The sequence below is a fragment of the Uloborus diversus genome, chromosome 3 (assembly GCF_026930045.1).
Source record: "Uloborus diversus isolate 005 chromosome 3, Udiv.v.3.1, whole genome shotgun sequence".
Lineage (NCBI taxonomy): Eukaryota > Metazoa > Arthropoda > Arachnida > Araneae > Uloboridae > Uloborus > Uloborus diversus.
Window position 1 is genome coordinate 71,359,390 of NC_072733.1, and position 12,708 is coordinate 71,372,097.

A 12,708-nucleotide genomic window follows, 5' to 3' on the forward strand; every position below is an offset into this window, starting at 1 on the left:
TCTAATATTTTTTTTTATGCTTACATTATGCTTAGTGGTCTGGACAGAATCAAAGCTTTAAAAAAAAGGAAAATCACCCTTCGTTAAACAGTCAACTTATCTGAATGATAAATGTAGCCTGCATAAAGGAGTCGAAACACCAAGTAGCATTCCCATTGTATTTATTTTATTACGTGTGTTATTTGTTGTATGTTATGAGTACATGTAATGCGTAATATTAATGTAAATTTGCTATTATGTCGGACAGCCCGAGCTTGCCCGAAGTTCAGATAGTTTATAGCAGCACGCTCTACCGAAAAACATCAATTTAACCGAACAACTAAGTCCAGTGCTTTTAAGCTTTATTTAAAAAAAAGAAAAAAAAAACACGCACACACAGATTAATTTTAATTTTTTTTTTCTTGCCGAAAGCGACGCAAAAAATTGGAAAATTGTATTAGAACTTTTCTTTAAAAAATTTCATAAGAACTACCGGCTGCATCAAGGTTTTGCAGCAGCAAGAGGCGTTTCCGAAAACTTGATTTTCAGACCGTAAGTCTATTTTTCGTCATTAGCCGGCCTGATAAATTTTAAAATGAGGGGAGATATACTTCAAGAGATAAGAAAGATCTCGCATACTGACAGGAAAATAATCCACAGAAATTATATACAAGATAAGATGTTGAAGAGAAGTGTTTTTATTTTTGAAACTTTTTACAATTATTTATCGCAGGCTGCTTAAACCGTTACGGCTTAGATGGCAGCACGTGTTCATCATTTAATAGCACGGTTAAAATACAAAATAATATGAACTAAGTTCTTTTTTAAGCGTAGCTTTTCGAATGTAGTAAAAATGTGATAGTCTGTTTTTTTTTTTTTTTTTTTTTTGTAAAAAGAAGAAAAAATATATATTTTACCCTTCAAATTGAGGTAGTAATTTTTTCCTTTGTACAAAGAGTCAAAAACTCATTAGAAGAATCTATATTTCAATATACGATTTATTATTTTTTTCTGAACAAAAAACAATTCCATTGTAGTCTAAAATCTTAAACCTGATACTTATACAGTGGCTCCCAAAAGTGTTCGTACACCTTGAAATTTTGCAGTAAAACCAAAATAATGCAAAACTGAATCCGAATATGAAGTCCAATTTTTTTTCACACCATTCCTATGCCATTCTGAATAAAACACAGTAGTTTTTTTCAAAATATTGCCAGATTTTATTTTTGAAATTTGTCAAAAAACGAAGAGACAGAGAAAAAATACGCCACAAAAGTCATCGTACACCGAAATATTTTCGAATAAATTCATGATTAAAATTATCATATGTGTTTTTTTTTTATTATTTTTGCATTGTAATGACACTGTTAAGTCATTTGCCTTTAATTTTTTGTTTATTTATTCCCTAATATTCTGCTTAGTATTTTTAAATGGCAGGTATGCGTAGAAAACAACAAACACGATTCGAAATTTGATTTTTTACCCTCACAGTAGACATAAATTGGTTTACAATGTCTCCAAATTAGTTAATTTATACCATTCTATAGTGAAGTGCTTGATAAAATGATTTAAAGACAAGAATCGGATCGAAAACAAGGTAAGAAAAGGTCAACTGGCAAAGTTAACAATGCGTGATCGGAGGTTTACAGATAAAAAAATTACGAAAAATACACATTTGAGTGCTGAAAAAGTTTCTGCAGAATTGAATGAAACATTTAATGTTTAATTTTTACCTAAAATTGTTCGCCAAGTTCTCTGATTAGCTGGAATAAAGGGGGCCTTTTCACGCAGAAATTTTCCTGTTCGTGCGAAAAACAGTAAGCTTACGCTTTCCGTCGTAAAATCAATGATAAATAAGCTCAAAACGTTTTGGAACAACGTCTTACTTATAGATGAAAATAAATTCAATATTTTGGGTTAAATTGTTGTATATCTGTCAATAGAAGAAAAAATGAGGAATTTAATCTTAAGAACTTAGTTGGATCAGTTAATCAGGACGGTGAAGGTGTTCTTGCGTGAGGGTGCGTAACTGCATCAGGACTTGGAAATTTAGAATTTTTAGAAGAAATAATGAATTATGCTATTCATTTGAATATTTTAAAAAACAATTTTAAGCTATTAGCCCAAAATTTGGTAATCGGAAACAACTTTGTTTTTTTATCAATATAACGATAAGAAGTACACGTTTGCGTTCGGTACCTCAAAAATTGTCCTTAAACTTAGAAATATATCCTCAATCTCTAGATTTAAACTTAATGGAACATATTTGGAGCTATCTGGCGGCTAGATTACGAAAATACACCATTGAAACGAAAAGCGAACTAGAAACAGTAAGACTCGAAGAGCGGCTGAACACTTACCCAAAAATTGCATAAAAAAACAAAGAAAAAATAATGAAATCTATTCCCAGACGTTTAAAAGCTGTTGTTGATACTGTATGATATTCTACTAAATAATAATTTTGTAAAAAGTTAGATTATTTACTAATGTTTTGACATTTTTTCAAAGTGTACGAAGACTTTTGTGAGATAAAATTTCCGGCACTTTTTGGTTTTTGATTTAAAAAAAAATAAGTTTTAATGTTTTATTAAAAATTTTAGTGTAGTTTTGTTAAAAATAGATCATAGATCTTGTAATCAAATACTTATTCCGAAACATTAATTCTAACCAATGCATGGGGCCTATTTCATTGGAAGTCGTAGGTGTACGAACACTTTTGGGAGCCACTGTATTTTCGCTTACATTATGCTTTAATTTTCGTACCGGAGCCAAAGCTTAAAAAAAAAAAAAAAAAAAAGCCTTACAGTTAAGAATCAATTTAGCTCCACCTTGCGTGAAGTTTTCATAACAGCAAGGAGCGCTTCCATCCCATCTATTCTACTCCCTCATATTCTTTATTATTAAATGGTCATGTAATGCGCGATGTTTCTCTAATTTTTTGATGCAGATTGTGCGGACATGGGCCCGACCACTCATTCTCCTGTTTACCAGTCGAACGCTCTGCCAATCGAGCTATTCAGCTCTGTCGGTCGCAGTGCAAGTTAAAGTTATAAATTTAACCGATAACCTCATTCTGTTTCCTTGAAACAGGTTTTTTTGACAGAAAAAAAAAACAATTTTTAGACCGTGGGTCTATTTTTCGTCAGTAGCCTACGTAATAAGCTTTAAAATAAGGTGTAAATCAAAGAAATCGATCAAGAATTGAGGAAAATCTGGCGTAGAAACAAAAAACAGGCTACAGAAATAATATATAAGGATTCCAGAGTCCAGACTGATATGTCCGCAACAAGGATGAAACTGCAATCTCTGGATGTGATAACTGGGCTGTCGGTATATCGTATGCAGTTAAAAAAAATTGCTTCCCATCTTACCAAATACTGAATTTGCGTCAACAGGAACCAGAATTTCTTCCAGACCTTTTGCTCCGGGGGGGGGGGGGGGGGAGGACTTTGAAAGTTTGAAGGGGGCAAGGGTATATTTAAGGGTGCGGGTTACTTAAAGAGTTCGGAGGGATCAAATGCGTATTTAAGGAGTCGAACACGCACCCCCCTCCAAGAAATAAATTCAAAATCACCAACTCTGAATAATTTTATAACTTCAATTTGTGAAGTTACCTTCATGTTTGGCCTGCCCGCTCCTTCTCAAATAAATCCCTGTATGCGTTTAAGAGCGGGACGATATCCTGGTTCATTAGATCGTTCCCATAAAAATGTAACAGAGCAAAAGACTGATAGTATTGAAATATTATGAAAAACAAAAATTTTTATTGGAAAATACAAGAAAAAAAGAAACAAAAACTAATCATTAAAATATACACAAAAGAGAAAAAAATATTGACGGTCCTCCATCACGCAGCTGCAAATCATAAGAAACTTTTAAATTAAAAAATCATGCATCAAAGCATGAATATCATGTAGAGTAAAACCCCTCCTAACGGACACAACTCAAGTGTGGACAACCCTCTTATGCGGACGATTTTTAATTCCCCGATTCCAAGGCAAATAACATTATTAAACCCCTCTCCTGTGGACACCCCTCTATTGTGGACAAAACAATTTGTCCCATTAGTATCCGCATTAGAGGGATTTTACTGTAATGAACATTATTTAAAATTAAGAGCCAGTTTTTTTAAGGATCAGGCAGGCTGGACAGTTGGTACTTTTGATTTTGCTGAAATTTTCAGATATGTCCCTTATTTAAAACTGCTAAACACATGTTTTTTTATTTTTGCGAAAAAATATTTTTCCTTAAGTTTTTGGAGGTCAAAGTAGAACTTAGTTCGTTTTTTCAAGAAAAACATACCAATTTACATAGGCCAATACTTTTTACTTTAAGAGTGAACCGTGGCACTGGCAATTATTTTGCGTTCTTTACTATATCCTCTATATCTGTTAGTACGTAATTAGTTGTGGTTGACTCCTTTCGCAAAGGTCTGTTGAATGTAATCGCTTTCTCCATTGGTTTAAAGGAAAGAACTGTGTATATAACTTATTGGAAGAGACATTTGCAGCTTTCCACGGAGTTCGCGAAATCTCTTCTTTAATCCACCATCGGACTTAGGAGAAAGCTTATTGCTATTTAAGAAACATCATTGGATACTGAAAATCTGCCCTCTATTCTATTTAAAGAGCCGCAGTCTTGTTTATCGGGCTTCACTACTTTTCCATATGTCTTGCTGTATGTGTGTCCCCATGTTTCGTATTAAACGTATTTGTTTATGTTCAGCTGTCTGAATCTCTGCTTTACACAACCTTTCAACAGCAGAGCGTGGTTAGTTCTAAGTTTCACCCAGCTACTAAATCACTGCAGTAGCGGAGTAACATGGGGGACGCGATAAAATATTCCGTTGAGCCTTTTGACGGAAGGAATTTCTCTCTGTGGTGCAGGAGAATGGAAGCGGTTTTCGCAGCAAAGAATTTAGAGGTGTATTTGGAACGTGAAGCGAATTCTTCGAAAGCTAATGAACTTTTAGCGAGTAAGAAGGCCTATGCCTTGATGTTATCATTTCTTAGTGATAAAGTTTTAGTTTCGCTTTCGGAAGAAAAGACTTGTGCTGAAGTAATTGCAAAATTGAAATCGATCTATGTTCGAGAAGGAGCGGTCAGTCAGATATTGGTTAGAAAGAGACTTTCAACTTTGAAAATGAAAAACGACTCAGCCATGCAGGAGCATATTGATGAAGTGAACAGGCTCGTTACCCAACTAAAATCGTGTGGCGTGAAAATGAGTGACATGGACAGTATTGTCTATCTTTTGATGTCTCTTCCAGCAGAGTATGACGTATCGAAATCTGCAATAGAAAATCAGCCTTCGGAGAACTTGACTTTAGAGTTTGTTTGCGGTCGTCTTCTGGATGCTGAAGCGCTGATGAGAGATCGTCGAGTCTCGGAGCCCAAATCGTGGAAAACAGAGTCATCGAATGGTGCAGCCTTTTCTACAAATCATCGGGTAGTGTGTAACAAGTGTCGCAAAACAGGGCACATTGCGAAATTTTGTAGAAGTAACATAATTTGCTTCCAGTGCGGAAGAAAAGGACATTTTAAAAGGAATTGCACAGTCCAGACAGAAAAAAATACATCATCAAAGGATGGAGCAGTTGCAGTGACTTTCGTTGTTGGCGAAGTAGAACATCGGTCATTTATAGTGGATAGCGGATCTACAGCTCATATGTGTGCACATCGGGAATGGTTTGAGGAGTTAAAACCATCCTCAGGAACCTAGTCATGCGCTGCAAAAACAAGTAAACTGGAAGTAAAAGGAATAGGAACTATTCGCGGTGTATTAGGTGACGGTGTGCAAGAGATCCTACTGAAAGATGTGTTATATGTTCTAGAACTAAATGGAAACCTCATTTCAGTGAAACAGATACAAAAAGCTGTATACACTGTGAGCTTCAAAAATGACGAAGCAGTCATTGAAAAGGGAAGTACAAACTTCGTTTTGTGCAAGCTGAATTCAAAAGGTCAATATGCAAGTGATTTTGTTCCCTTCATTTCAAATTCATTTGTTGCAGAAAAAGATGGAGGTGAACTGTGGCATCGCAGGTTAGGACACTCCGGAAACCATGTTCTGAGCAAACTAGGATTACCAATAAGCGAAAAATATTGTGAAAACTGTGTGTTAGCGAAGCAGTCCGCGAACCCTATAGGAATAGGAAACCGAAGAAGAGAAAAAGCTCCCATGATGACTATCCATTCTGACCTATGCGGTCCGGTCAACCCACCAACTCAAGCGGGGGAAAGGTATGTGTTAACATTAGTTGATAATTATTCTCGTTTTTGTGAAGTTCGTCTTCTTAAAAAGAAAAGTGATGTTCCCGTGGAAATCAAAAAGTTTCTCAAATTGAATGAAAGCGTTCGAAAAATTCGTTGTGATAATGCCCAGGAATATGTTTCAGGTGAACTTAAAGTGATAGCAAATAAACTTGGAGTTACGATAGATCCCTGCCCCCCTTATACTCACGAATTGAACGGAATTTCAGAGCGTATGAACAGATCACTTTTTGATAAAGCCCGTGCACTTTTATATGATGCAAATTTACCTAAGAACTGTTGGGGATATGCTATTCAAGTTGCAGCATATAGTCATAACAGAATCCCTAGTTCAAGCATAAATGAAATGTCATGAACTAAAATATTCCCAGAAACCGGATTTAAATCAAATTAAATTATTTGGTTGTGATGCTTATGCCAAAATTCCTGATACGCGCAGACAAAAATTAGATCCGAAATCTAAACGAATGATCTTCATTGGATATTCTAGCATGGGATATCAATTAATGGATCCTGATACGCACAAAGTTATTGTGTCGCGTAATGTTCGCTTCAATGAAAATAAAGTATATGTGAAAGATAGAAGTAATTCACCAGACGAGCTCCCGAAAAGAGAAGAAAAAGACGAGGAAAAACACTACAGAAATGTAAATAAAGAGTTAGGAGAAAACGAAACCAAAACGCCCACAGCTGCACCCCGACGATCAGAAAGAAAAAGTAAAAAAAACAGAACGATATGAAGCAATGTACACGTCAGAAGAGACGTTGACCTTTTATGACATCTCAAAACTACCGGAAGAACAACAAGCCCAGTGGAAAGTCGCGATGGGGGAAGAATTGCGCTCCATCCAGATAAACAAAACTTGGGAACTGGTAGATCTCCCTGATAACGTGACCCCCATAAAGTGTAAGTGGGTGTTAAGGAAGAAAAGAGACGGAACTCTCAAAGCCGCAAGGGGAGACCAGCAGAAGGAATACGTACAAACTTATTCGCCAGTCATTGGAATGCCTTGTTTACGATTAGTTCTTGTTTCGATTCTTCAAGAGAATTTAAAGGCTTATGTAATGGATGTGAAAACAGCTTTTCTGAATGGTGAGTTGCAAGAAATTGTTTTTATGGAACAACCGCAAGGATTCAACGATTCATCTGGCAGAGTATGCAAATTAAATAAAAGTTTATACGGATTAAAACAAGCTCCTAGACAATGGTTCTTCAGATTTTCGCAATTTATGTTAAAAATTAATTTTAAGCAGTTAAACTCGGAACCGTGTATTTTCATCAGAATTGTGAATGGAAGAAAAATAACAATTTGTTTATATGTTGATGATATTCTTATCGCTGGATCAGATGTTTCAGAAATAATGATTGTGATTAAACTTCTTCAAAATGAATTTCAGATGTCCAAACTCGAACCAGCTTCTGAGTTTTTAGGAATTCGTATGGAATTTACTTCTACTAAACTAGTGCTAGATCAAAAGGAGTATATTCTTAGACTATTGAAGAGATTTAACATGAGTGAGTGCAAGCCGAGTGCAACACCTTTAGAAGCAAAGTCAACCCCAGCTGACTTTCAGGAAGGAACTATCTTCAAAGGACCTTACCGTGAACTAGTTGGATCTTTATTGTATCTTGCGATGACAACACGACCCGATATACTGTTCGCTGTGAACTGTCTCAGTCAATTGCAGGAGAATCCAACAGAATCGGCTTGGAACGGACTTAAAAGAATTTTACGCTATTTAAAAGGTACATCGGATTATAAAATTGCGTATAGTAAGTGTTGTTACTCTAATGTTGATTTATCTATGTATGTTGATTCAGATTGGGCATCAGATCCGCGTGATCGCAAATCAGTTTCAGGTTACGTTATTTTTTATAAAAAGTGTCCAATTTTATGGAGCGTGAAGAAACAAAGTTCAATAGCTGTTTCTTCTACTGAAGCTGAGGTACTTGCAGTTGGTAAGTCTTTGTTAGATCTAGTGTATTATAAAAATATTGCATGTGAATTTCTTACTGTAAATAACATTGTCATATATGAAGATAATCAGTCTGCAATCAAATGTATAACTAATGAAAATAGTTCTGGTAGATTGAAACATATTGATGTTAAGTTAAAGTTTATTAGAAATATTTTAAATGTTGAAAATATATATATTGAATATGTTTCTACTGATAAACAAATTGCTGATATGTTTACTAAGGCTCTTCCTAAATTTAAATTGCATGAACTTATGTCATTGTGTTGTTTAGTAATAAGCGATTAAGGGCGGGTGTTGAATGTAATCGCTTTCTCCATTGGTTTAAAGGAAAGAACTGTGTATATAACTTATTGGAAGAGACATTTGCAGCTTTCCATGGAGTTCGCGAAATCTCTTCTTTAATTCACCATCGGACTTAGGAGAAAGCTTATTGCTATTTAAGAAACATCATTGGATACTGAAAATCTGCCCTCTATTCTGTTTAAAGAGCTGCAGTCTTGTTTATCGGGCTTCACTACTTTTCTATATGTCTTGCTGTATGTGTGTCCCCATGTTTGGTATTAAACGTATTTGTTTATGTTCAGCTGTCTGAATCTCTGCTGTACACAACCTTACAACAAGGTCAGAGGTCACTCAAAATTGTACGAAAAATAGTTATTTTCTGCAACTTTGACCGTCGAAATCTTCTTGCGCTAACAGTAGTACATATTTCAGTAAATACATACCATTGAGTAGCATCCAAAAAGAGAAAGATTTGTGTGGCTGACATTTGGCGCACCGAATTATTTGACTCTGAAAATGCAGAAATCACAAAATTGCATGACTTTCAAGGTCATTAATTGCTTGCGCCAAGAGTCAGCAGATATGAAACTACCTGGAGAAGAAGCCTTTCTTATCATAGAAACACAATCAGTTAACAGACCTATGGCTACTTGTTCAACTTTTACATAATTTGACTCTAAACTTTGATCAAAGAGTGTTTTTTGGTGCTGGTGAAAAAATGCCAATTACTCACTTTTAAGTATTAATTACTATCATTTGTTTCAATATTATAATAAGTTTTCATAAACTAACTAAAATGGTAACAAAAGACAATCTAAACTTTTAACCAAATTGAAAATTAAGTCCATAAACTACTCAGTATGCAACATAAACTATTTATTTAAGTTAAATAAATATCCTTGTGAATGAAAAGTAAAATAAGAAATAACAACGTCAAATAGCACGAATTGCAGATTACTGCAGACACGTGTTTCGGCGTAACAAGGAGTGCTTTTTTCAAATCAAAAGAAATCAGCATATGAATGAAAATGTATCCGACAAAAGGCATATGCTATTTGCTCGAATGTCTTTTCATCTATAAACTCATTTCTTTTGCGATGAAAAAGGCATTTCTTGTAGCGCCGAAACGCGTGTCAACACACGTTGTTATTTCTCATTTTCTATTTGTCTACTTGAGCAGGGCACTTTTATTGAAACATCTCATCTTCCCTTTTCATTTGAGAATTATGAATCTGCTTGAGTGTAGTAAGGTTCAAACTGAACCAAAATACCTTTTAAAAAGACCACGAATTTGAATGGATTTCTAAGAGAATAGGCCCTTTCCAAAGGGAAAAAAACTCGTTTCTCATATAAATAAAAGACGCGCGATTATAATATTTTCATGAAAGTAGAGGAAACTGGTATAAAATCATCTCCAGAAAGCACATCAAAAGAAATCAAATACATCAGATCTCAAAGATCAGAAAATTGAGAAAAATGGCATTTTTAGACCCCTGTAAACCAAAAGGGGATGAAATTAAAAATAAAATTTTTCAGCCTATTGAATATTCCATTCTAGTACTATTCACGTTATATGTATTGTTTTGTGTATTTGGTTTGTAAAAAAAGATACAGCTGTTCGAAATTGTGTTATTTATCCAGTTAACTCATTTTGAAAGAGAGCACTAAATCATTGAATTAGTTAACTGCGGCGTATTTTTTATCTATAAATGGGCTCTAAAGTATTGCAAGACTACTGTAATTATATTCTAATGAAGAACAACAAAAACATTTTTCGCTTTAAAAAAATGTTCAAATTATTTTCTGAGTTAAAATATTTAATTAAAATGAAAATTACTGATCATTTTTTAGCTTTATTTATACAGAAACAACGAAACATTTTTTTATGTCAGATTATCATAAACAATCGGAAAATCTTTCTAAAATTTTAAACTGTTCAAAATTGTGTTATTTGTCCAAATAACTCATCCCTAAAACATAAAGAAAAATTATGAAAACAGCATTACACCATCCTGAAATTATGTACATTATACTCTATATAATACAAAAACTAAAAATCATATTGCAAATATAGAAAATAAAATTTGAATTTGATAACACGAATGCAACTAACTACATTGTTAAAATATTACCAGGTATAGGCGGCGCTAAACACAGAGTAATTATTTCACCTTTTCACTTTGCCTCGCTATTTCACTTTGCCCAACATTTCCTACTACGTTTCCGCTAGGTGGCAATAAGAGTCGGATCATATTTAGAATTGCTAAAGATGTGCACGTGTTGAAAAGGGATAACAAATATTTCTTCAGAGAGTTTTAAAAATTAAATGGTAATGCCTATGTGATTCATTGTACTAATTTATAATTATTCCACAGCAATGTTTCAAAATCATATGCAAAATATTAATACCCACACATTTGACCTTAGAAGGACTCAGTGAAGAACTGTAGTAGAGAGAAGGGTTAAATATCATCGCTAGCTAATGAAGTTAGAATGGTAACCTTGCATTCATACTATATTACAGCACTGTAAAACATTGTGTGGAAAATTTAGATGGTCAACTAATGAAACAGTTCTGTTTGCAGGAATTCAAACTTTTACTTCCCTATCAAAGAACATACTTTATATACTTGAAAAAGTATAATAGTTAACTAGTTGCTGTCTTTTTAAAAGGCAGAGGCATTAAGGATTATTTAAATCACTTTTGAATGAAACTGAAAATTGGGGTTAAAAAAACTAATCGTTTTGCTACCTATTTTAACTATAAGTGTATGAGGTAAACTTAGGCATAACGGTTGATAAACGTTGAAAAACGAGTTGAAATAAATCAGAATAGCTGAAACTCTAAAATAAGGTGCTCTTCCTTGGAAAAAATAATCAAGCTGAAAATGACAGAAGAAAGAGAGAAGCTTGAAGAGCTGTTTAAGTAATATAAGGGCAATAAATAAATAAATAAATAAATAAATAAATAAATGCTTTAACAGGATTATGAAAATTTGCGGTTTATATTGACAAAATTGTCATTGCGTGAGTTCATTGCATATATTCTTTTCTTTTAGATATTATCAACAAAGCTATTCTAACTTTCTGTCCTTTTTTATCGCAGGTATTCTTTTGTCATCCCTTGCAATGATTAGCATGGGTAAGTAACTGAACTAGAATCAGTTATTACATAGTTTCATAAATAAAAGTTTTAAATCAATTTGCATGCGAAAATGCAGAATCAAACTGGCTATTTGATCAAATTTTTAGTTCTCATTAGCATGATTTCATTACTTTTTAGTAAGATTAAATCCTTTGAACAGTTACTAGTAAGGTTTACATTAACGTGCTGATCATAATCAACTATAATCGATTTTAAGTAAGGACGCTTTAAATTTTCTTCTGGTGTTGCTAAAAATAGCTGGAGTAGAATTACGTATAGCAAAACACATGTAAATACACTACATCTACAACTTTAAGATAGTTAGAGTCGTAGGAGAGCCTTCGAATACATTCTTCTCGAATTTAATGAGAACGGAAAAAAAACATAAACAATGAAGACATTTATAAACAAATAATAAGAGTTAAATCAACTGTTAAGCTGTAGTAGAGTAATGTCGGTGCCTTGTAGCGTAATTTGTGGAAAGACAAGTAGGGAAATTCGGTTCAGAGAAAATGATTCCTGTGTTGAAAAGTGGATTCTTGTACTGTTTTACTAAATGCTTTGTTTCTTAATTGTGTAAGGACACAAATGTTCAATTAAATCTTTGAAAATAATAATAAAACAATAAGTTTAGGTATTCATTTTAACATATTCCAATAGCTGAAGATGTCCCTGTCAACATATTCGGGAACGGGGTATTAAGGGAAGTACCTCTCAATAAGGGACACTTATGAGACTGGACATTTTCCCCTTTAAATAGAGGTGTCCCTTCTTAGGAGGCACTTTAGTTGTTGAATGCAGTGCGTTAATTCAATATAATTTTTTAATAAACGTAAACTATTAACATTTTAGGTTCAAAACTGAAAATGTTTCAGATATATACTAAATAAAATTTGCACTAATTGAAATTTCTATGTTTATATTATTTCATTAGTTAACATCTAGTCAAGAATTTGATAATGACAAAGTTTTGTAGCATAAAGAAATTATTTTGAAGCAATTCATTACAGGATTTGCTTCATGTCACGTAATTTACAATGCAAGACAATG

General features: G+C 33.8%; 1 protein-coding gene across 2 annotated transcripts in view; it reads left to right on the top strand.

Moving 5' to 3' along the window:
• The window catches only part of LOC129218704 (uncharacterized), a 34,000-nt gene that overhangs the window by 13,790 nt on the left and 7,502 nt on the right, over positions 1-12,708 (top strand). For both annotated transcript variants that reach the window (XM_054853025.1, XM_054853026.1), the window contains exon 3: positions 11,620-11,655. In XM_054853025.1, coding sequence (XP_054709000.1) covers positions 11,620-11,655 — 36 coding nt within the window. The remainder of the gene's footprint in view (positions 1-11,619; positions 11,656-12,708) is intronic.